The 24668-nt window shown below is 37.0% G+C and overlaps 2 protein-coding genes across 4 annotated transcripts in view; one reads left to right on the forward strand and one right to left on the reverse strand.

Moving 5' to 3' along the window:
• Positions 1–7010, forward strand: part of LOC123284554 (fibroblast growth factor 2) — a 57063-nt gene extending 50053 nt beyond the window's left edge. Inside the window, exon 3 of the mRNA XM_044767269.2 lies at positions 727–7010. Within this exon, the coding sequence (XP_044623204.1) occupies positions 727–912 (186 nt within the window). The 3' untranslated portion in view covers positions 913–7010. The remainder of the gene's footprint in view (positions 1–726) is intronic.
• The window catches only part of NUDT6 (nudix hydrolase 6), a 30300-nt gene continuing 6732 nt past the window's right edge, over positions 1101–24668 (reverse strand). For all 3 annotated transcript variants that reach the window (XM_070504720.1, XM_070504721.1, XM_014845514.3), the window contains exons 3-5: positions 22022–22077; positions 6397–6451; positions 1101–1765 (exon numbers count right to left, since the gene is read on the reverse strand). In XM_070504720.1, coding sequence (XP_070360821.1) covers positions 1368–1765; positions 6397–6451; positions 22022–22077 — 509 coding nt within the window. In that variant the 3' untranslated portion in view covers positions 1101–1367. The remainder of the gene's footprint in view (positions 1766–6396; positions 6452–22021; positions 22078–24668) is intronic.

Here is a 24668-nt window from a genome sequence, read left to right on the forward strand (position 1 = left end):
TTTATAATGTTCCAATACAATTTTTTGGAATTATATACACTAGCTATTTTCTGTACAACAAACTATTCTTTTTATAGAATAGATGTTAGAAACAATGTCAGCCACTAGAAAAAATTGCTATAATTTAAGGAATTAATTCTGTTTCTGTGAGTAAAGTATTATTACAACCCTTCTCCTTTATGGGAGGATTACCCCAGGGCTACCCTTTCAGTACTGTTTCACTGGAGCTCTGATAAAAGTAAAATGACTGGGAGAAGTGTGGATGGACCATAAATACCTAACTGGAAGCCATAGCTGTGGGTTTCCCTAAGTCTAGTGTGCTTCTTGTTACTGGGCGTATCCCACTTTGTGGGGACCCCCGAAAGCCGTGTTCATGGGATGTTTCAAGTCTGAGCCAGTGTGGTTCCTACACCTCTGTGTCCTCTCGCTGCCCAACACCTGACTTGTCCTTTGTGGGGGCTGGAGAATGGTCCTTGGACTCCTCCACAGAGCTGTGCTTGAAGCTGTCCTGCTGACATCCTGTGTTTCCATCCTGCATCCTTCTGCAGAGCTAGATTATGTCAGATTTTGCCCTGTTGAATCTTGCTAGTTTGATTGTCCTGCTGAACCCAAGAGCACTGCTGCTGGTTGAGCAGAATGGGTAGTGTACTGTCATAAATATTTAATGCAAGAACTATAATAATGATAAAAACAACAACTACTACTAATTCTTCCTTTATTTTTCAGAAATGTGTTACGGACGAGTGTTTCTTTTTTGAACGATTGGAATCTAATAACTACAATACTTACCGGTCAAGGAAATACTCCAGTTGGTATGTGGCCCTGAAACGAACGGGGCAGTATAAACTTGGACCCAAAACAGGACCTGGACAGAAAGCTATACTTTTTCTTCCAATGTCTGCTAAGAGCTGATCTTAATGGCAGCATCTGATCTCATTTTATGTGAAAGAAGAGGTATATTTTAGAAATTTGTTAATGAAAGAAAAAGAAAAATGTGTACAGCTATTTGCTCAGTTTGGATAACTGGTCAGATAACCTTTATCTAATAGTAAAATATTTAACCATTGCCTTAGTAAAGAAAAACATGAATTCCTGGAAAATGTATAGAATCCCACTTTTTATAGAGCATTTGCCTTTATCCAGTGAAGCTTCCTTAGAGCTACAATCTTTTTCATACATTTGCTTCATTTGAAAAGAGGCTTTTAAAATCTGCACACTTACAAACAAGTTTCTTCATGGAAATCATACACATTAGAAAATTAAAGTCAGATATTTAGTTAACACAAAATGTTCCCTATTTGTAATATGGTATGCATTAATCTACATGTAAAATTTACCTACAATTTTTTAAACATGTAAATATGAATTTAATCCATTAATGTCATAGTTTTGTACTTGTCTGGCAGTTTTCTATGATAGAGTTTATAGAACAAGCCTGTGTAAACTGCCGGAAGTTCTTCCATGGTCAGATCAATCTTGTCAAACCCTTCTCTGTACCCATACAGCAGCAGCCTAGCAACTCTGCTGGTGATGGGAGTCGTGTTTTCAGTCTTGACCAGGTCATTGAGATCCATCCACTCACATCGTAAGCATTCGTGCTGGCAAAAATTTATGGTGAATGAACACGGCTGTAGGCGGCAGATGATGTACATATCTGACTTCCCAAAAGCTCCAGGATTGGTGTGCTGTTGCCGAATACTGAGGAGGGATCTGAATTCTGATTTTATGCCAGTCTCTTCAAAAACTTCTCGAACTGCTGTGTCTCCTACATAGAAGAAAGATGTACAAATTAATAAGGATCACATTTTAAAAATTTAATCATCAAAGGTTTTCATATAAAGTTAGCATTATCTAAAGGTTCAAAAAGCAAAACTTCACCCTAGGAAAGTAAAAGTTTCAATATAAACTCTTTGCCTTCTGGACATCCTGAAATATCAAAGTATTTTCTTACCACTGTACCTCTAAGAAGCTTTTGAAATACTGAATATTTTTTTGGCTGCTACTTGTAGGCTTACCTACCTGTATATTTTTGGGGTCACATATTCTTAACCTCTTCCTGCTCTATTTCCCAAAAGGTGAAAACATAGGTTGCAAAGCTGCAGTTAATATTCCTATGTATTTCTTCATTATTATCCTGCCTGATAATCCTGAACTGCTGAAGTGTACATAAATCAGTATTGAGAAGAAGTGATCCATTCTTCCTGGTAAAAGTCTGTAGAATGTATTGAACTATGAAATGATTCAAATCTCTCCTGGTGATCTTGGGTGGGATCAAGCCTCTAAAGTCATAGAGCACATTTCTTTATGACCATTTTGTTATACTTCTCTGGTATTCTGTCAGTGGCATTGGCATTTCTTTTGTTTCTTGAGATTCCAAAGAACTTGGATTCATTTCTTCAACACCAAAATGCTCTAGTCATTTCATCAGACATTTTCAAAAAACTTGGAGTATACAGTCATGTGTCGCTTAACAACAGGAACATCTTCTGAGAAATGGATCGTTAGGCAATTTCATCCTTGTCTGAGCATCACAGAGTGTACTTACACAAAACTAGATGGTATAGCCCACTACACACCTCAGCTATATGGTAACAATCTTATGGGACCACTGTCATATATGCAGTCTGTTGTTGACCGAAATGTCATTATGCAGAGCATGACTGTAAAGAATTTTATAATGCAACAAGTGTTTTCACATTTTATAAGGTTGACTTTTCAATAACCTTCAAATTCCTGGGGTAGGATTTTTATTGCCATTGACATATTTTTGTGGCTGCTTTTTCAAAATATCCAGATAAAACTCTTAAATGGGCTTTCTCTAATTTTGTGTCACTCTGTCATTGTCTCCCAAAGTGTTGATGAGAAGCCCTTAAAAAAGCTCTGTTTCTTGCCCAGTTTGCTGCGAAGCTTCACAATTGCCACAGGCATAGATTTTTGTTCAAAGATCCTTTAAGGCTTCCATTTTCTTGTTTGTAAAATAGAAATTACATTTGCCTTCTTAGTAGTCCTACTGGTGAAGAATAGGCAAGAGACAGGAAGTTAAGGAAAAATGTCTCAATTCCTGTGTGCTCTTAGACTGTCTTACCAATTCCCTGGATATGCTCTTGTTTTTTTTTTAAGAAACAGCTCTGGAAATGTGCACAGGAAGAGTGAAGCTTTCTAAAACATAAGATATTTGTCTGCCATTTTTGAATTATATGCTGACTTCCCTTATAATTGAAATTTGCCATAGCTTAAACATGGTTATAAATTACATTTTTAAACTAAAAACATAAAAGGGGAATTTATGCTAAGGAAAACTTAGTAGGAAAAATATTCTTCAGTGTGGCATACAGTACATGTTTGTTATTAAATGTATTGAAGATTGTGGCGCTAGTCTTAAATTTTACCTGTCATTTGCTGATCTCACCTAATTCTGTCTAAATGTTCATTTTTATTCTTTAAATGCTTTGAAGAGTAACCAAAGGGGTCCTGTTTAGCGCTTAGTGCCACTATTCATGAGTTTGGCATTTAGTTCCTGAGTCTAGCCTGGTTCTATGTCACGGAAGCACAGGATGGGGCTAGAGAGCGAATCTGCCCTCTCAGCAGGCACCACAGCAGGTGATGCACAGTCAGAGCTGCCCAGGAAGCTCCATCAGTTTAACTTGAATCACCATATCATTGACTAGACTGAAAACTGAAAGGGCAAACAAGTGCTTTGGTATCCACTGTATGAGAGACCCCTTCTACTTCAAGATGGAAATCTCTCCCTAAAGATTTCACCATGAATTTAAAGTTTTTATCTAGATAGAGTGCTTTATTCTTTTGTACCTTTATTACTTTAATTTACTGTAAGCAAAACTGAAAAAATATTTGCTGTTTTATAAGTCTGAAGAAAACAGGAAAAGCCAAGAGAGTTTTGTTTTTATTTTTGCTGATCGAGAGAGATGTTCAAATACGTCATAGCGTTTAGTTACAGGACAATAATGAAGTTTATATTTGTTATTTCTATTTTGTAATATTTAATAATAGGATTAGGTTGAAATAAAATAAAATCATAGGAAAACTTGTGCAGACTGTGGGTTTTGCTGGTGGTTCCCTCTGACTCTGGTGCACTGATGAGCTCTGATCAGACCCGCTGCTTTGACAGCAGAGGACTGTCTCCCTGTCAGTGGTAATGAGATTTTTTTTAGGAACGCAACTTCTCCATTTTTAACCTTGTAGAGACCTTTGTACTCTTAGGGTTTTATATTATATTAAACCCTGAGGATTGCATTCTATTTTGTATATGCCCCTCTTAATTTTTTTTTTAAACAACTCTGGACAATAGTGCCTCATTTACCTAGTATTATCAAAGAATGAAGGATTCCAAACAAATGTGTTTCCCAGTTAACTAGTGTTTACTACTTCAGAGCCAATATGAATGTTTGCACATTTGTGATGGCAGTATTCCTAACACATTACATATTTTCCTAAATACAGGGTTTAAAGACAAGAAAATAATTTAAATAATTCTTAGATGATTTGGCTTCATCATTAAGAGGAATCTGTCACTGTACTGTGTTATAAAAGAGAAATGCCCTCATATAGACATAATCTTTCAGACCTCTACTGTCACTTATCATTTCTAGCTGTTCAGGGTTTATCAGTTCTAAGGCAAAGCTTTAATTTATACTACTCACAGGCAGTATGGTGAATGCCAGTTGCTGCTTATTTCTTAATTCTCCATGGTGGAGGTATATATATGATCTCTGGAAAGGTGGGTTGTTGTGACAACCACAAATACTTTTAAAAAAGTAGTCAATTCTTAATTATCTGGACTTGAAGGGTTCTGGAGTACACGTAAAACTAAAGTTATACATATTTGGCTTGGAGCTGTGTTTCTTCATTTACATTTAAATATAAGTATACCTGAAATTCAGAAGATCTGTAAAAACTCAAAGGGAAAGAGTCAGTTTGTTTGAGAAGGCAAGACTCCGAAGAAGCAGCTACACACACTTCTTCTGTAGACTGCTTTTTGCCCAATACGGATTGGGTAAGGATGTAAAACAGAAACCTAACTGGTTCATACACTCTCATATATCACATACGGATAGTGTGAGATACTTAGGTGTTCTAGAATAAATGGCCTTCTCTTTCAGCTCTAGCACCACTATAAAATCCTCTTATTTCAACAGAAGACCTAGCAGAATCTAATCAAAAGGTCAATAAGTACCTAAAAACCAAAATTTGCTATGGATATATCTGAATGTAGTAAATTTACTTATAGGTTGTTAGGAATTGGCTATAGACTGCTTTTAGGGCATTTTAATCTGTGTAACATTTTAAAAAATCAAGTTTCAGGTATATATACATTTTTAAATAAAATATTTTAAGATGATTTAGGAAACTGCCTTCATACAGATGTTGGCTAAAGAGAATAGGGGACATCATATTGAGGAAAAAGTCACAGAGAAATAATACTGGTATCAAATGCATTATCTATTGATTTATTATGATGGAGTCTGCATTTGAACCAATGGTTTAAGGAAGACGTAGGAGAACTCAATTTCTATTCTTTTGTCTATTTCTTGTAAAATCAGGACCTAACGAATTCTTAGCTCCTTTCATATTTCCCTGTCTTAAATGTTGAGCTCACTAAGTTGTTTTAGGGAGCTCTCTCTCATTTGAGACATTCTCATATGAGACATTTTACTATGTTTTAGCTTCCTGACTATTCAAAGTAAACAGTAGATAAAATTTTCATAAAGAGAAGAATTACATCACTACTGCCTTATAATTGGCTTTATAAATAATACTTATTTCACTTAAAAGTTACTCTTGGGACCAGCCCACTGCTGTAGTGGTTAAGGTCATGCACTCTGCTTTGGTGGCCTGGGGTTCGTGAGTTTGGATCCTGGGTGTGGACCTACAAACCACTCATCAAGCCATGCTGTGGTGGTGTCCCACATACAAAATAGAGGATGATTGGCACAGATGTTAGCTCAGCAACAATCTTCCTCATCAAAAAGAAAAAAAAGTTTACTCTTCATTGTTTTATGATGAAATAGTCAAGAATTTATCTTTATTCATAGTTTAATTCCAACAACAACTTTAGTCATATCCAAAATAACCCTTAATGCTAAACTTTACTGATGTATCTCCAAAGCTTCTCATTTTCAAACAAACTAATCTAGAAGCAGTCCTCGACAGAAGAAAAGGTGGTATGCTCCAATGGTATTATTTATACTAGAGGAGTAACTTAAAAGTTTTGCTTCTAATTTTCTATCAGCCCTGAAGTAACCTCTCTGAAATTTTCTGACTTAGTCTGAACCAATTAGAAAATTTGAAATCTTATTCTCAGCTATAGAGCAAGAAAGTAAACACATGAATTTCCTCAACATTTTCAAGCCAATTCAAAATATGTAACATACATACCAATATCTTCTCCAGGCTCTGACAAGCCTCCTGGAAACTTCCACATGTTTTTCAACTGCAGCAGAAAGTTAGAAAATGAAGCTAACGTAGCTTTTATTCAGTAACACACACACACATGGAGACTCCAAAAATCCACTCTTAATTGGTGATGGTGGTTGAGAATTTATTTTTTGGTAATTGCATACAAATTTTTTTCAGCTTCCGTCTTCACTCCTCCCTTTCTTCTTTTTTGGGGAAACTGGTGACTTATGAAATCTTTTCTCACCTTTTTCTTTAGGAAATAGAAGTGGTTTTGTTTGGTTAATGTGATAAACTGTGTGAATGAAACAGGAGGGAAACATCTACTGATTTTGTGTAATTTAAAAAATTTTGCTGCTAGTTAACTATTAACAAAAAAATAGAGGAATCTTACAGATGCTGCTATAAATAAGTAGGAAATACAGTATAAATTTAATCACTAAAGTATGCTATTTTTAATTTTCACTTTTTTTCTGTATTGTGTCCCTAATCAGATATATTAATTTTAAGATTTCTCTTGTTCTCTGTGTTAATGAGTTTATGTAAAAATGTAATTGCTTTTCATGGGTAGTGTGAATAAAATTGATTAAGTTTAAGTTTGTGAGGTTTTTTGGTGTGTGTATACCATTTCTTCTTTTGGTGGGAAGGGGCAGGTGAGAAGATCTGATCTTGGAAAGGGGATAAATATGGAAAATATTGATTAAAAATAATTACGAAATGGCATGGGACAATATTCTTATGGCTGACATGATTATTTTTTCTTGTTAGAGTTATGTTATATCTATCCATCACCATGATAACAACTGAGGAATGACTGAGAAATTATGACATACTCATAAAGGTGCTGCAGCCAGTACACCTTATACTCTTCATTCATAAAACAAATTTTATGGACCTTTTGCTGGACTGCTTTGTGACCCACTCATTTCCTGGACGAGTGCTTCTTAAAGAATGTGTCATTTCCCAACTATGCTAGGTTGGAGACCAGTGGCACGGTTCCCAGAGTTTCCACAGGCTGCTGATTATGCGGGTACAGAATTCAGGCTTTCCACCCTTCCATGTCTGGCTCAGACTTGAGATTAACTTATAAAGTATATTATGTTTTATTTTATTAATGTAGAAATATATCTCTAAATATCATCTCTCCATTAATGCACTGTCTTTGGCATTCCATTTTGAAATGGTTCCAGAAGCTCTGTTGCTACAGAAACTATGCAGTCTCTTGTCTGCTGGGTATTGAACTTCACCAGCATAAATTCTGTTTCTAACAAAAGAAATGTTACAATGGGGCAGATAAATGCTTACCTAAAACAAGTCAACTTTTAAAATAATTAGAGATTCATTGTTGATTAAATTTGGAGATATGAACTTAGAAGGGGAAAAATGCTAGATACAAAGATTAAAAACAGCTCACACAAATTTGATTTTGCTTATTTCATAAAACTTAGGTATGGAAAGTTTACGTATATTTTTATGCTGGTGAGTAATTTGTGATATTTTCTGGCACCAGGTTTAAAGAGCTTATTTATTTATTTATTTTTAGGAAGATTAGCTCTGAGCTACATCTGCTGATAATCCTCCTCTTTTTGCTGAGGAAGACTGGCCCTGAGCCAACATCTGAGCCCATCCTCCTCTACTTTACATGTGGGACACCCACCACAGCATGGCCCATCAAATGGTGCCATGTCTGCACCCTGGATCTGAACCAGTGAACCCCAGGCCGCCGAAGTGGAACATGCCCACTTAACCACTGCACCACCGGGCCGGCCCCAAGAGCTTATTTTTAAAAAGCTTCTTCTCCTAAAAAGCTTGAGCCTGCAGGCAGTTCCTGAGTGGTAGATGGAGATGCCTAAGTTATGTGGTTTGACAAACCTGGTTAATGTTGTAGCTATGATCAATGGAGAGATGAGTATGTCTTCTCACTTTTTTTTAATATTAAAAAATATTCCCAGGGCTTGCCTGGTGGCATAGCAGTTAAGTTTGCACTCTCTGCTTGGTGGTCCGGGGTTCACCAGCTCAGATCCCAGGCGTGGACCTACATACTGCTTATCAAGCCATGCTGTGGCAGGCATCCCACATATAAAGTGGAGGAAGATGGGCACAGATGTTAGCTCAGGACCAATCTTCCTCAGCCAAAACAGGAGGATTGGTGGTGGATGTTAGCTCAGGGCTAATCTTCCTCAAAACAAACAAACAAACAAACAACTTCCCACTAACTGGGTTTAACTATATAATAATAATGTTAAAATAATACTAGGTAATGTATATTGAATGCCCCCTATGTTCCAGACACTGCTGAATGTTTTTATAAGAATTACAAACATTTAAACTTTTCAGTAACCCCATGAGGGACTAGTATTGTTCCCATTTTAGAAGTGATGAAACTGAGGGCATATAAAGATTCAATAACTTGCCTGGTGTGACACAGCTAGTATGTAGTAAACTCAGGGTTAAAATCCAGGCAGTCTGATTCTAACCATCTTTTAAGAAATTTAAAAAGTTGATTTACCATTTTCTCACTAACCTTTAACTGCTATTCACTGCTTTTTCACATACCTTTTGATCTTTTTTTCCGACCTCAGTGGAATATCTATGTAAACGGAACCAGAATCTGTATCTTAGACTTACACTCTTCAAGGGCTTGTGAATTTGAACTAAAATCTAGTTTGGTATCAAACATCTTTGTAGCTACCTGTTGCCTGTGAGTTCCCTATCTAGGATCTTCTGATTGGCTGAGATGTATCACTTTGTTAGTGATATACTGTTATTCTATCTTTGCAGTATATTTTTTCATGAGGGAAAAATAACTGAAGAAGGCATAAGAATGGGTTTTGAATATTTAGCCCTTTTGAGTTTATGTTTTCATCTTTGTTCTCTCTTCCTATAAAGGAAGACAAAATATCTCTATGCTTCATGTGTAAAATTCCATGATCCTTTTTCCTCTAATCTTAAAAAAGGAACTTTCCACTCTCTTTTAAAAGAAATATTCTTCTCAGACATTCTTGTGCCTCCTCGTTGCGTGCTACTCAACACTCCCATTTATGACCCCTCCCTGCTTTGAGTTGGTGAGGTCATCTAGTTCCTGAAGCAGATCTGATTTTTAATACTACAAAAGGTAAAGTATCCTTTCAACTTATAAAAATGTGATTTTAAACTATGTTTAGAGTAGTTCCTTCATATTTCAGAATGGTGAATATGATGACAAATTTTTCCTGTATCTTTACCAACTATAAATCTGGTGTTTGTGGGTGTGTGTGCGCACGCATGCGTGTCTGTAGGGGTGAACGGAAAATAGAAGACAGTGTGAATGATGCAAGGGTGGTCCCATCTATCACTCTGGAACCCCTCCTTCCTCTGTATTAGGAATTGCTAGCCTGTGAAGTAAGCACTTTGGATATCAACAAAGGGTAAATATTATTTTTTAATGCATTTTTCAGAGATAACAGAATGAAAGATATTTTCTCTGTTAAAGTAATTTCAAGTTTAATAGCACTGTTTCTTTTAAAACTTGTCCTGAAGATAAACTCAAGTTTATTTTGGAGTTTCTAGAATGAGTGAACCGGAATGATTCATTTTCTGATCCTTTTTCTAACTACTTTCCAACCTCACAGACATCTTCTGTTTTCCTAAGCAGATGATTAGTTTCAGGACCTTCCCTGGGCGTGGCTGCTGAAATCTTAACTAGGAGTTTGTGTAAACAGAACCCCCAAAGGCTACTAATTTCTTTTAGCCATATCTCGAGAACCTAGAACAAAGGTACAGACGTGCTAGCCACTTCCTTCTGGTTTTCTCATATTAATTGACCAGCTTGTACTTGCCTTACTCCAACTTGCTCAGATGCCAGAAATTTGAGTATCTTTTATTTTCACTGTTCTAGTCTTTCATGCTACTACTCTCACTTTTCAGAATTCAGAGCCACTGTATTTAGATAAGTCTCATTGGCTACAATATTATCACTGTCACCAACGAGACAGAAGCAACCATAGAGATCTCTTAATAAGTTTGTTCATTCTTTCAAGAAAACTTTATTGAATGCCAAGTGAGAGCATAAAGAAATTAATGCACAATATAGCAAGCCCAGTCAATTCTTTTTTCTCCCTGTACCACTGTATTTTTCTTAAAAAAAAACTTATCACCACCTTATATATTATATATTCATTTGTTTATTATTCATATCTTACCTATTTGAATATAAGGTCCAGACAAAGAAACTTTGCTTTGTTCACTAATGTTTGCCTAGTGCTTAGAACAGAGCCTACCACATAGTATGTATAGGAACTCAGTAATGTTTAGTGAATGAACGAATAGGTCCCTACCCTTACCTCAGCTCTTTAGCACCAGGTTACAAGGTCAAGCCTCTTTTAGTTCTTTTATTTCTCAAAATCATGGGGCGGGGATGAAGGAATGGAATATGTGGGTAGGAAAGGAGAAAGGACACGGTTTAAATATTTTAAATTTGTGTTTGAGTATGTGCAGATGCTCGCGGTGAGGGTTAAACTTTCCTCTCCAAAGGTTGCGGAGAAAAAGGAACCCTCATACACTGCTGGTGGGAATGCAAACTGGTGCAGCCACTATGGAAAACAGTATGGAGATTCCTCAAAAAATTAAAAATAGATCTACCATACGATCCAGCCATCCCACTACTGGATATTTATCCAAAGAGCTTGAAGTCAGCAATCCCAAAAGTCCTATGCACCCCAATGTTTATTGCAGCACTGTTTACAATAGCCAAGACATGGAAGCAACCTAAGTGTCCAGCAACAGACGAATGGATAAAGAAGATGTGGTACATATATACAATGGAATACTACTCAGCTGCAAAACAGAACAAAATCATTCCATTTGCAATAACATGGATGGACCTTGAGAGAATTATGTTAAGTGAAATAAGCCAGCGAGAGAAAGATAATCTGTGTATGACTCCACTCATATGAGGAACTTAAAATTATGGACTAAGAACAGTTTAGTGGATACCAGGGGAAAGGTGGGGTGGGGAGTGGGCACAAAGGGTGAAGTGGTGCACCTACAACATGACTGACAAACATTAATGTACAATTGAAATTTCACAAGATTGTAACCTATCAATAATTCAATTAAAAAAAAAAAAACTTTCCTCTCCAAGAAACACTTGACACTAATGCCTGGGGAGAGTGAGGCACTTAAAGGAGAAAAACTGACTCAGGTGTCTGGAAATTGCGCTAATTATTTATGTTAATAGCTATCATTTATGCTTTAATTCCACCTCGCACCAAAATAATTACAGAAATTAAATATAATTTAGTGTCTCACTTTATACTTTTTATTACAACATTGAACTATACACGAAAACTCAGTTTTCATATTTTGTTGCTCTCTTAGGTGGATCTCTGTAACAAAAAAAACCCAAACCCTAAGTAGGAGTATTATTCTTAATGCATAAAGAAACTAAAGTCTTATATAATCTGAATTTGTCTCTAGCTTTCGCCAATCCCAACTGTCTAGAAGCATGTGAGGATCATGTCTTGATTCTGAAAAGCAGCACCTTCTCATTCTTAAAGAACTAATCACTGGCAAGTTTGAAAATCAGCAAATGAGTCTGGAAGCCCAATGTTCTAGTTTAGTGGTTCTCAAACTTGACTCTGCACCTGAATCACCTGGAGGGCTTGTTAACACACAAATTGCTGAGCAGCATCCTCAGAGTTTCTGATTCATCAGGTCTGGGGTGGGGCCTGAGAATGTGCATTTCTAATAAGTTGATGCTGTTATTATCTCTCAGCTCCAAACCCATCCTCCATGCTCTGCCTAGTGATGCTGGAGCTGGGACTCTGCTAACCAATTTCTCCCTTGCCAGTTGACTCCCTTTTGGGCCCCACCAACAGATTCTAAGGCTGGAGGAGGAAGAAGGGACCAGCTCCTTTCCGTCTGCTTTCTGTGGGCTTTCCACGTGCTTGTGGTTCCTGTATCACTTCAGCAATGCTGCTTCATTCTGGCAGCAGCGGTTCCTTCCCCTAGTATCCGCCAAATCCAGTGTGCAGTTTTCCTAGCATTTTCAACCTAAGCTTCATTGTGCATCTCCCTCCCCAGAGACACCAGCCAGCTGATGCCTCATTTTCAGAGGTCTTGGTCCCACTTTCTGAGCTCAGAGACCCCAGCAGCTGCTAAGCAGCAGATCTTATTAGAGATTTGAATTAGCTGTGTGCTGTCCCAAATGAAGGGACATACAACCCACCAGAATGGCATAAAGATTACTTTAAACTGAAGACATCTGAGAGACAGCAAGATGCAGGAAGAAGCCTTTTCAGAGCATCCCTTATTTGATTCAAGGCAGAGCTTCCTGAGAATGAAGATGCCACAAATCCCCTCTGGGGGAGCTTCCAGCCAGGGAGGAAACTAACCTTCAGCACCTGGATGAGCAATTGCATAAACAAACCTTGTCAGAAGCTGCCACACCTTCTATTTGTTTCCCACAGAAGCCTTAGCTCCCCGCTCCCCTTTCATTAAACTGATATGGAAACCCTTACCCCTGGTTGTCTCGGGAGCACTCACCACGCTTTTCTCCTGTTAATCTGTTGTCAATTAACTCCCTGACCACCCACACTGGCAGAGGAAACGTTCTTCTCACACTATTTTATGACCTAACTCTGGCTGAGTTTCCCAGCCTGTGAAATAGGGATGATAACTGGTTGCCATGATGTTTAAGGAACTACATAATGTAGAGCACATAGGATAGTCTGTAGTGCAGGTTAAGCATTCAATAAATGCCAAACGCTATTATTAATAATACAATCAAATTTCTTACTGTCTTACATTAAGCTGATTTTCTCAGTAGTTTTGTTATAGTATAATACGAACAATTTGCATCTTTGAGGCTCTTATAGCATATTTTACTCAGTAGGCTCTTTTTACATTTGGATCATTTTTTTGGTCACTTGGAAGCAGATGAGAATCATTCTTATGTATGTGTGCGTTTATACATATATTACACACACATACACACAGGTCCCATTACTTTTTTCCCCTCCGTGTACTGTTATACTTGACTTCTGCCAACATAAGGGAGAAAGAGAAGTAGTCTTTTCCATATAGGAAATTTCAGGAGTACTGTTCATTTATTTCTGCCTGTGAGCCACAGAAAGAACCGGGACTTTAAGAGGTCATCTCTCATTCAACTCCTCACTGACTGATACGTCAGTCAGTGCCTAAGCCACCTATGACAGATGTAGCCACCTAAAGAAGTAGAAGCATTCTTTCTCTGCTTGCAAATGCCATTTGCTATATAACAAAATATAACGCAGCATGCTGGTTCAACTGCGTATCTTGTGCTCTGCTATAGCCACAAGGTTAAAAGTCACATAGTTATTTTCATCCTATAGTTAACATCTTTCTTCGGGTAGTCCATGTTCCTACTTTTTGGGGATCATTTTCAATTTATTTATTTATTTTTTGAGGGAACAATGATGCTAATCAACTAACTATAAGTAAGTGAACACTTCTATAGTCAGAGGTCACCAGGTTTGGAGACCATCATGAATATTCCAGACTAGTAATGATTTTAAAATACACTGTCCTAATATAAAAGCTCTTGTCTTTTGGAGAGCCTCCAGGCAAGGGGAGGCTGCTCTCTCTAGCAAGAATGGTGCTGCTTCTATCGGCTCAGAGGATTCAGGAGAATATGAGATTCAAAATTTTCATGCTCACTCACTCAGGGCCTCAGGGTCCTACTCTTTTTCCTGTTAAGAGACTGGCTTTGACATAGGACATCTGTCAAACTCTATCCAGTCTCCTTTGCAGCTCTGATAGGCTTACAGCTGGATCTAGGTCTTAATTTCAGCATTGCCAGTTCTGTAGCTGCAGAATACGAAGGTCCCCTTAAATGCTGCCATGGAGGCCTATGGTTTTCATATTGGGCCTTGAGTTGATGGGCTGACCTGAGCTTGTCATTTTTATTGTGTCAAGGCTTTCAAAACAGTTAACAAAAGCTAGCCATCTCCAAAGCTGTGTAACTATTACTATCCCTGTGCTGTTAAAGTGCCATAGCTACCATCAACCAACACTTCCCCTTCCATCTGTACCTCATTCCATTCCATATGTAAAGATCTCAGTAGTTGTGATTTTACTCTATACCAGGAGTTATCACTACCCTGCTGTATTGATGCTAACTGGACCTGGAGAGCAGGATGTGTCAAGTACTCCAGAGGTCTTAGTAAGACATATATGTGCCAGAGAATGGGAGATGAACTTATACAGTTTTTAGAGGTATAATGGTCTGTGGATCTCTAAGGTAATGGGCAAGTTGTTGCACCTTCAGCCACCTGCCACTCAAAGCACTTGGAGCACCTCTTTGCATTTTGGAGGCAGCATATGTCACATCTGGGAATATTTCTTCAATTCATTTCTGATAATGGAAGGCCTGGAACCTTTCCCCCCACTGTGAATTAATAATGTGGCATTCTGATCTATTAATTCATCTCTCATTACCTTGAACTAATCTTTCTCAGAATCCAAACAACCTTGAGTAATGGGAAAAAAATTAAAGCTTATTAACTTTTAAAGGAACAATTGCTGGATCATAAGTACTCTTGAAAAGTTCAGCCACCTCAGGAAGCCAAAAACAAAAGTATTTTTAATAAAGACTTTTCTATTTCCTATATATAGAATCAATTCTAAAAACCCTACAAATTGATCATCCTAGATTTTGTCAAGAACTGATAATTACCCTTTTCTTCTTCACTTAATCATCTCCCTTTTCTCCATATTTCTTTTCTTCACACTCTTTTGCCCTTATCTCTCTTCTTTAGGCCACCAAATGTGTACTGCTTAGTATCATTACTGGCACCTGAACTGAAGGAAATTGTTAACCTCAGCAACAGACAGTGGCATTTGCACAATATATTAAAAAACAAAAACTACCTCCCTAAAAACAAAACCCTATTCAAGTGAAGTCTTTTGTATTCTCTGCAATATACATGTAGGCATTGCCATATACTACTGACTCCTTCACATCCAGGTTTTAATTCATTTTCTGTTTTCACTTGCTTTGGTTTAGTGCAAAGATTCCTCTCTACACTTAAATTCTGTTCTGTCAATTACTAGTTGTATAATGCTGAATAAGTTAGTGCAACCTTCTAAATCACAGTTCTTCTGAAAAATGGAGATAATTTTGTAGAAGTATTTTATATCATCACAATTATTATCATTATTTGGTTATATGATTTTATTTCTGTTAAATAGCAACACATGATGGAATTAAAATAATTTTTTTAGCCTGAAAACCTCATCAACCAGGATCAGGAATGCGTGCTATAGCAGAAGAACAGTGACTTGGTGATGGTCAAGCGGTAGCAAACGTTTGGTCATGATGTTTTAGAAGACTGGAGGCCACAGCAGAGCTGGTGCTCCCACTTTACCTGCGTTTTTAATTCTCTTCAGATATGGCTGTAGGTTCCAAAAGCCACCAAATGAACCACTTAGGAAGCTATCTAGGGTTAACTACTCAGAAATCACCCCAGCCTAAAGGCAGGGGTGGGATTGGAAAACTCTCCGCTCACATCTTTATAAGTTAACGTTACCGGATGAACTCACTTATTACAAAGAATGGCTACAACAATGTCCCTGTGGAGAAGTCTTGAGTTTTTGTTTAGTCATTAAGTCTTGGGTCTCCCTTTGTTTCTCAACTACCTTGGAAAACACTAACAAACATTCCAGAAAACACTGGCAGTCATGTCTTTGAAACTAAGATGAACAAAACTAGAGAAGATTGAATGCGACTACGATGAACTGAGAATCATAAAAGTTTTAGTGGTTTATGTTGGAATTTAGGTAAATTTAGCATACATAGTTTTGACTATTGCCCTGTTTTAAAAATATAGCTCAACTCAATTCTTTCCTTTTCAATTACCATGATACAGATTGCTCTGGAAGTTTGATTCCTACAAACCGAACCTGTTAAATCATTTGTCTTGGCAGGTTTTATAAGGGGAAAAAAAAAAAACCAGCCAGAAAACATCACTCTGTCTAGGTTTGGAGTAAGACAGCTACAGTTGCCAGGGGAGCTCCTTTTTTCCTTTTTTCAGACTGCCACCCGATTTTTAACATTATCAGACCTAGGTTTGTTTTCTATGAATTTCCATGTTTTAATATATGAGTAACTACATACATAGATTCTAATTTGGTAGATCAACCAACCCTGAGAAACTGCTCAGAGTGGAGCAATCATGTTAGTCTGGCTGTCTTTCAGTCTCTGTTAAAGTCCTTAATAAAACTGTATTTGCCAAAGTCATTTCTGAAACACAGTGTGCTATTTAAAAATCTGAATAGTTTACCCTTTTCTTTCCAAAATAATAAAGTGGCTTAAACCAGTGTTAAAAAAAGAGACAACAGGTCCAAAATGGAGTCACTTGTGCTAAGCCCACGTCACCAAACTGAGACTTAAGGCCTAACCTAATTGCAGTGTCAGCCTCTCCCAGGAATGGAATCTTAAACCAGTCAATCTAGAATTACCCGGTCAGCACTAGTGAAGTAATCTGCCTGACAGACCCCTGCTGTCCCCTTAAGGAAGATGAGTTTGCCACAAACTATTCACTCTTTCCTTGTCCTGCCCCCTTCTGCCTATAAAAGTCTTTTCATTTTGTAGTCTTCAGAGCTCCTTTCTATCTGTTAGATGGAATGCTACCAGATTCATGAATTGTTGCCTAAAGCCGGTAAGATCTTTAAAATTTACTCAGTTGGATATTTTTGTTTAACATCAGATTATATCTGGTATCTTGTCTTCCATAAATCTATAGGTATAATTATAGTATTTCATTTGTGATCACTGACTCTAACTCCTTATTTTTATAAGTGGGGAAACTTAGTTTCCCAGAGGCTCAGAGATTTGCCCAAAGTCTTAGAGCTAGTTAGTGGTGGGGCCAAATCCTAGAACCTAGGTGTCCTGATCCTGTTTTGTCTCTACAACTTCTTATGTCACTTGAGCCCAGAAAAGATTAAATGAACTTTGGTCACACTGCTGCTTCTTTAAATGCAAGGAAAAGATAGTTAAAGGGATATAGTTAAAAGATAGTAAAGCCTTTTAAAAGATCTCTTTGGAAGTAATTTTTATATATCAAGGTATAGATTTTTTTTCAAACAGTAAAAGAAATGAATGAATTTGTTACTTGTATATATAGTATTTGTCAATAACGTTTGGACATATCATCTGTCTGCCAGTTATAATATTTACTTTTGGTGTAAGCCAATTTAATTGAACATAATCCTAAATAAATCTTCTCAGATCTTGGATACTCAATATTAATTATATGCAAGCCCGTTTGCCCTAAGGGTAGTAAGACCTGAATGACAAAATAATACAATAATGACTACAGGAACTTTTCTTTTGTAGGTAGAATAGGATAAACTAGGGACCATCTGGTGTCCCTCACAATTTGTTGGCATTTAGGAAAATCGTTGTATGTCTTTGAAGTCCTTACTTGACACTTGGAATTGAGTGTGGAGAAAACTGAGGCTTATCGCTCTATTATGAAATGAATTATTTTGGGCTTTGGCTAATCTTTTTTTTTTTTTTTAAAGATTACAGACTCTGAAATCAAACTGGTTGGATTAGAATCTTGGTTCCACTACATCATCTATGTAATTGTGGGTAAATTACTTAGCTTCTCTGTGCCTCAGGTTTTTCATCTTTAAAATGGGGATAAAAATCCTCATGGGTTGTTGCGAGGATTAAAATAGCTACTTCATGTGAAGTACTCATGTATTCAAGTAAAGACATGCCATAAATACACAATACATATTATTATTGTTTATATCTTGTCTTTGAAAAAAATCATCTGTGATATATATATATATATAAGAGCACAGTGAAATAGGAATAAGGGATCAAAAGCTAGTGAAGAGGGAAAGGGAGGATAATTTTCTCAGAAACCTAAGCTCAGAACAGCTATACTATAACTGAATATTCCTTGTATGGCCAAGTTGGCAGATGCTGATAATAATTTGGCTTTTAACTTCATATATATATGTCATATGTATATACACACACATACACACAAACAGACGTAAAAAATTGGAATTTGAAGAATCTGAGATACATTCCTCTATGTATAGAACTATATTCTTCTCAAAATGATACATTTATGGACCAAAATGGGGAATTAATTAATTTCCTTCAAAGAGAGAACCTAGGTACAGGGAAGAATTGAACCCATTTTCCCAATGCAGTATAAAATGTTAACTTTCGTTACTAAGTGTAGTACTTGGGGCATAACTGAAGTTTAACATGTTCTAAAACAACTAAGTTCGAACTTTCCTATTAAAACACACACACACATATTCACACTCCATGAATTGCACCAGACACAAAGCTCTCTGGGTGTTTATCTTCCATTCCTAATGTGATGTCAGAGAAGTCCTCACTTCCAAATAGTTTATTTTAGAGAATGGCGGACTAACTCATATCTAGACATGTGAAGAATATAGATTAGTATGATTCAACTATTATCTTCATGTTTCAACTCCTTTAACCTCTTTGGCCTATGGGAAAGAACTGATATGTGTTACTCTTCCTATTTTTCAACTACTTTATCCCTAATTGTCAACTATTTATACAGATGATGCCGAAAATTAACTTCAGTGTACTTTTTGTCTGCTTTTAGAACATACTACTCAGTTCTCTCTTTCATGTAATGTTTGTTATGTACCTGTTTTTCTTGGGGTGGCACTGTGCTATATTGCACAACTCCACAGAGCATGATTCTATAGAATACAATAGCTAGAACTGCAGCTGTATGGAAGCCATGGAAAGTCCCCCGCCAGGCCTCTTAGCACAGTGAGGCTAGGCCATGCAATCCTAGACTCGATATATCAATATCTTCCTTGTATCTGCTCCTGTGGATGAAGACCACTGCCTACAGTTTTAAAGTACTGTGGGTCATGATGGTCGAAGTTGTAAAAAGAAATTCATTAATTAATATGCTTCATCTCACATCTCTTTTTAGTACCATAGGGAACTGAGGAATTAATTGACCAATAACAACTTGTCTGGTACTCAATAATTCATTAGGAGGAATGAGAAGAAATGTCTGGATATTCCCACTTCAATATCTCTTTTAACTCAACCTCAAATTTTCTGTAATGAATTCATTTCCCGTCTACCAACATCCCTAGCGATACCATTATTTCAGCTCCCACCCTCAACTCAAAATCACAAATGATTTAAAACTCATTCTTTTTCTTTTTCTTTGAGGAAGATTAGCCCTGAGCTAACATCTGCCACCAGTCCTCCTCTTTTTGCTGAGGAAGACTGGCCCTGAGCTAACATCCGTGCCCATCTTCCTCTACCTTATACGTGGTATGCCTACCACAGCATGGCTTGCCAAGCGGTGCCACATCCACACCCCAGATCTGAACCAGCGAACCCCAGGCTGCCGAAGTGGAACATGTGAACTTAACTGCTGCACCACTGGGCTGGCCCCTAAAACTCATTCTTTTTCTTAACTGACAAATTTACTGTCACCAATTCATAGAGGCATCTATCTCTTCCTTTTCACACCATCATCCTAGTGCAAGGCTTCCTTACCTCCCCTCTTAATTACTACAGCAATCACCTGGTGGGCCTCTCTGGCTATATCTTTGTTTGCATCCTCCCTGCTCCTCCCCCTCTTTGCTTATAAGCATTAATAATCTTTATTTTATTAACATATTTTTCCCTTATTTAATACAAAAGAAATATTACAAACTCTAGTCACATAGTACTAGGTATAAATCCAGTTGGAAAAAAGGACAGCGAATGCATAATTTCTATGAGGAAGATATTATTATCTAGATTTTAAAGATGAGGAAACTGAGGCTCAGAGATGTGGCCAAGGTAGAAGTGGCATAGAGACTGGAACTCAGGTCAGCCTGACTCCCAAGTCCACTGTGTTTATACTGACTCTCCTTCATTCAGGATATTGTTGTCAGGTTAATTTGCATATTGGTATTAGTTTAATCTTTTCCATACATCATCTTCATCACTTTGTCATCTCAATCAAAATCGTTCAAAAGCTACTGTTTCCACATCAAATCTAAACTCCTCTGCCTGGCTCTCAGGACCCCTCCTAACTAGGATCTACTTCCACTACTCAATCATGCTTCCCACTCGCCAGTCATTCTCATCAAATATATATATATATATGTGTGTGTGTATATATATTTATATTTATATGTTCCAATTCAAATATAAAACTTATTGAGGGCTAGGCACAATACTACCTTAGGCATTCAATAAATTTCCATTGATGATAAAGCTTAGTTTGAGTCAGAGATCCTGCCTTACCCAAACTTCAAAAGTTATTTATGAGATAACTATGAAAATAATTTTAGGTAACATTTCTGAGAAATGTGTGATGCTGCTTTCAGCTATCATTACAAATATTAGTTTAAAATTTTAAAAACATATACAATAGGGAAAAAAATGTTTGATTCTGTCCATGAGTATTTATTAAAGTCTCATAAAGTATCAAAATAATTATTCTCTTTCACTTTTACTTATACTCCTGAGCATAAACACATTTGATCTCTAATCATGATACTTCTCTTAAAAACCTTTGCTGCTTCTAGCTGCCTATATGTCTTATATTTTATTTTATTTGACTTTTGGTCAAATATTTTACCACTCCCTGCACTCCTGGCCACAGTGAACTTTTTCACATTATTTCCACACTGTGTGCAATGGACTGAATATTTATGCCCCCCACCTGACCCCACTAATCCAGATGTTGACATCCTAATCCCCAACATGATGGTATTATGAGGTGGGGTTCTGGGAGGTGATCATGCCATGACGGTGGAGCCCTCATGAATGGGAGTAGTGCTCTTATAAAAGAGATCCCAGAGAGTTCACTTGTCTCTTCTGCCATGTGAGGACACAGGGAGAAGACAACTATCTATGAGCCAGGAGTAGGTCCTCACCAGACGCTGAATCTGCTGGCGCCTGGATCTTGAATGTGATAAATAAATGTTTGTTGTGTAAGCCACTCAGTCTATGGCATTTTTGTTACAGCAGCCTGAACAGACCAAGACACCATGTTAGCCCCTTTCCGAACTCTGTGCCTTTATATATGCAATTCTAATGTTCTCAGTCTGTTTTTCTACACTTTTTTCTTTTTTTGCCTAGTAAGTGTCTACTCATTTTTCAAGACCCACTTTAAATGTCACCTCCTCTGAGAAGTCTTTAGGGGCTTTTTAAAGGCGAAGTTAATTGTTAACCATAAGGACATCAGGGATATTGTCTTTTTAATCTTTGTATTCCCAGCACCTGGCTCAGATTAGGAGCTTAACGAATGTTAAATGAATAGAAGACTATCTTGATAGTCTGTTAGAAACAGAGTTGTCTTCCCAATTAAATAGAGCCATTTACAATTTTCCAGAAGCCATAAAAATAATAGATAGTAACATTGCATTTACCCTGACATTCCAAGGCCTGCATAAATATTTTTGGGATTAAATAAATACCTAAATGACCCATAACTGCTTAGAAATGACTTTTAAGATATCTTTCTGTAATTCCTTGAGCATATCAAAATTCCTACATTTTATTTTTCTCTAGCGAAAACTGAACATTTAGAAAACAATTTATAAAGCAGAAGCAACTTACTTTATTTCGATCTTGTACAACCAATATTTTTCTAGTATTTTCATCAAATACAGCTCCTGTTGGGGGGAAAAATAAAAGATAACTGAGAAATATTAATTTCATTTACTTTAGACTCCTCCCACCCTCTTAACTGTGGTCATCAAAATCCTACCCATCCTTGAAGGCCTAGTTCAAATACCACCTCATCCATGAAGACTTGCAAATCTCTCCAGCAGGAAATTGGTTGCTCAGTTATCCAGGTTGTTTTAACAGCTTAGAGTACCAAGGATGGTTCTAGCACAGGCTAATTTACAGGACAGTCATCTGCTTAAGCGTCTTCTCTAGACTGTCTATTTCTGACAGTACACAGTTAAATAAATTAATCTGTCTATCCTTGTATAGCATTTACTTTAGTGTCCAGATTATTTTAAGGGCTTAAAAATATTTCTTGAATAAATAAATTGACTTTTCCACTCTCATTTCTATTTCTTGACGCTCTTTGTACAGAACATGGGTCGTGCCCCCTGACGACATAAATCTCAAATATCTTAATCTTCCCTGAAGCACTTAAATGTCTTTACTAGATTATGTACACAACGTTATAACATACCAGTATATTGTTTTGGAATACTTCTTTACTTTATATATATTTGAGTTCCAGTCCAATTCTTTTATCTATTCATTCTCAGCATTTGACTAGATGTCAGGGACTCAAAAATAAATGTTTTTTAAAAAATTTTTAATTTCTTTTTGGGCAATCCTGGGTCAAAAATACAAATACTTTAATGATTTGTATTAGGTTCCACTGAATGCCAAAATTTAAAAATATTTGTATTTACACAATGTGGGACGATATTGTTAAAAAAATATTTTCTGTGTATTCCTCTATTCTTTCAGTATTAGTTGAGTTCTTATATATAATACATATAAGTTCTATATATACTATATTAATTGAGCTCCTGTTATGTGTCAGGCACTTTTCTAGGTGCTAGGGATAGACTGGTTAACAAAACAAAATACCCTGTCCTTATGGGGCTCACATTCTGGTGTTTGTGAGGAGGTGACAGACAAATAAACAAAAAATAAACGGTACAGAACATGAGCAGGTGATAAATGCTGTGTAGAGATAAAATACATAAGGGGATGGGTATGTTAACACAAGGAAGAACAATTTTCTCTGAAAGGAAAACACCATACTTTAGTATTTTAAGGCAAGAAGGAAAACCACTAAGAGAGATAATTAACATTAATGTTGGCTTCTATTAAAAATGTAAACCATAATTTAATCGGACCTTACAAGGGAGACAATGCCAAAGAAATGCCAAGGAAACTTACTCTTAAATTTTAATAATTTGTGATTACTCAAACTGAACTTTTCCCTAATGAATTCACTGTACACATGAGCAAAATATTTATTCCAAAGACAAAACTAGCATCCATAAAGCACAATTTGAGTGACCCCTGCTGGTCACAACGTGAAAGTTAAATAAATCCAAAGAGATTAAGGATTAAATGGAAGTTATTATTATATTATTATGCTCAGTCAGGTACTGTGCTAAGTGCTTTATGAGCATTATCGCAGGTATTCCTCACAGTAATCCCGTGAGTGGTATCATTTTCACTGCCCAAATCCACACAGCTCAAAGACTGACAGCCCGTCGGCCTGGATTACGAGTAGGCATTCTTCTCACTGTGCAAGATCACCCTTTCACCACACTACAGTTGCATTCTCAAAGGGCTGATGTCTCCACCTGACGATCTATTCAATGATTCATTCAAGAAATATTTATTGAGCACCTACTTTATACCAGACACTATCTTTAGCCTGAGGATACAGTGGTGAACAAGAGAGAGAAAATATCTGCCTTCACAGAGTTTATATTATTGTGGGGGAAATTAACTACATGAAATAAAATATAATTTCAGATTGTGATAAGTGCTATAAAGAAAAGTAGAGCTGGATAAAGGGACAAAGGATGATGGGACTGGCATGCAGGAAGGCTCTATTTTAGACAGGAAGCTCAGGAGCTTTTCTGAGGAGATCTTTGAGCAGAAACCTCGGCGTTCAGGAGCAAGATAACTAAAGCACTGGGGAAGAGCACTGCAAGAGGAGCCAGTAGGTTTAAAGGCTCTGAGGCAGACACAAGAATGCTATGTTTGAAGAACAGTAAGAAAGCCATAGCTCACTCCATTCCAGTGTAGGGGAGGAAAGATTTTTTCTTCTACCCACTTAGGTTCTACGTCTGGGGCCTGTGAATTGAACTGACAGAAGACAGATTAATGGAGAAAAAGTATTAAATTTTATTTAATGTTAATATTTTTACATGGCCTGCAGTGGAGGTGAAGGGCTTCACAGAAAGAAGCAAAAATCCCCAAAGAGCAGTTAGACCCAGGGACTTATATACCATTTTAACAAAGAGCAATAAATTATGAAGACATGATAAAACAAAAGAAAAAGGGTTTGGGCCAGGGGAAGTAAACTGTAGGAAAGCGACTAGGAAATATATGGGGAAAATTAATGGATATAAGGGTTGTTTTAAAAAGGTTTGTTTGTACAGACTCACCTCAGTGTCAACTCCCTGTCTCTGGCAATAAGAATGTTCTCCTCTTCCTGGTACAAGAAATCTATGCCCTGCTTTTAGGTAGAAAGGAGGAGGCAGACAGCCCT

This window comes from Equus asinus, chromosome 3 (genome assembly GCF_041296235.1).
Source record: "Equus asinus isolate D_3611 breed Donkey chromosome 3, EquAss-T2T_v2, whole genome shotgun sequence".
In the NCBI taxonomy this organism is placed as follows: Eukaryota; Metazoa; Chordata; class Mammalia; order Perissodactyla; family Equidae; genus Equus; species Equus asinus.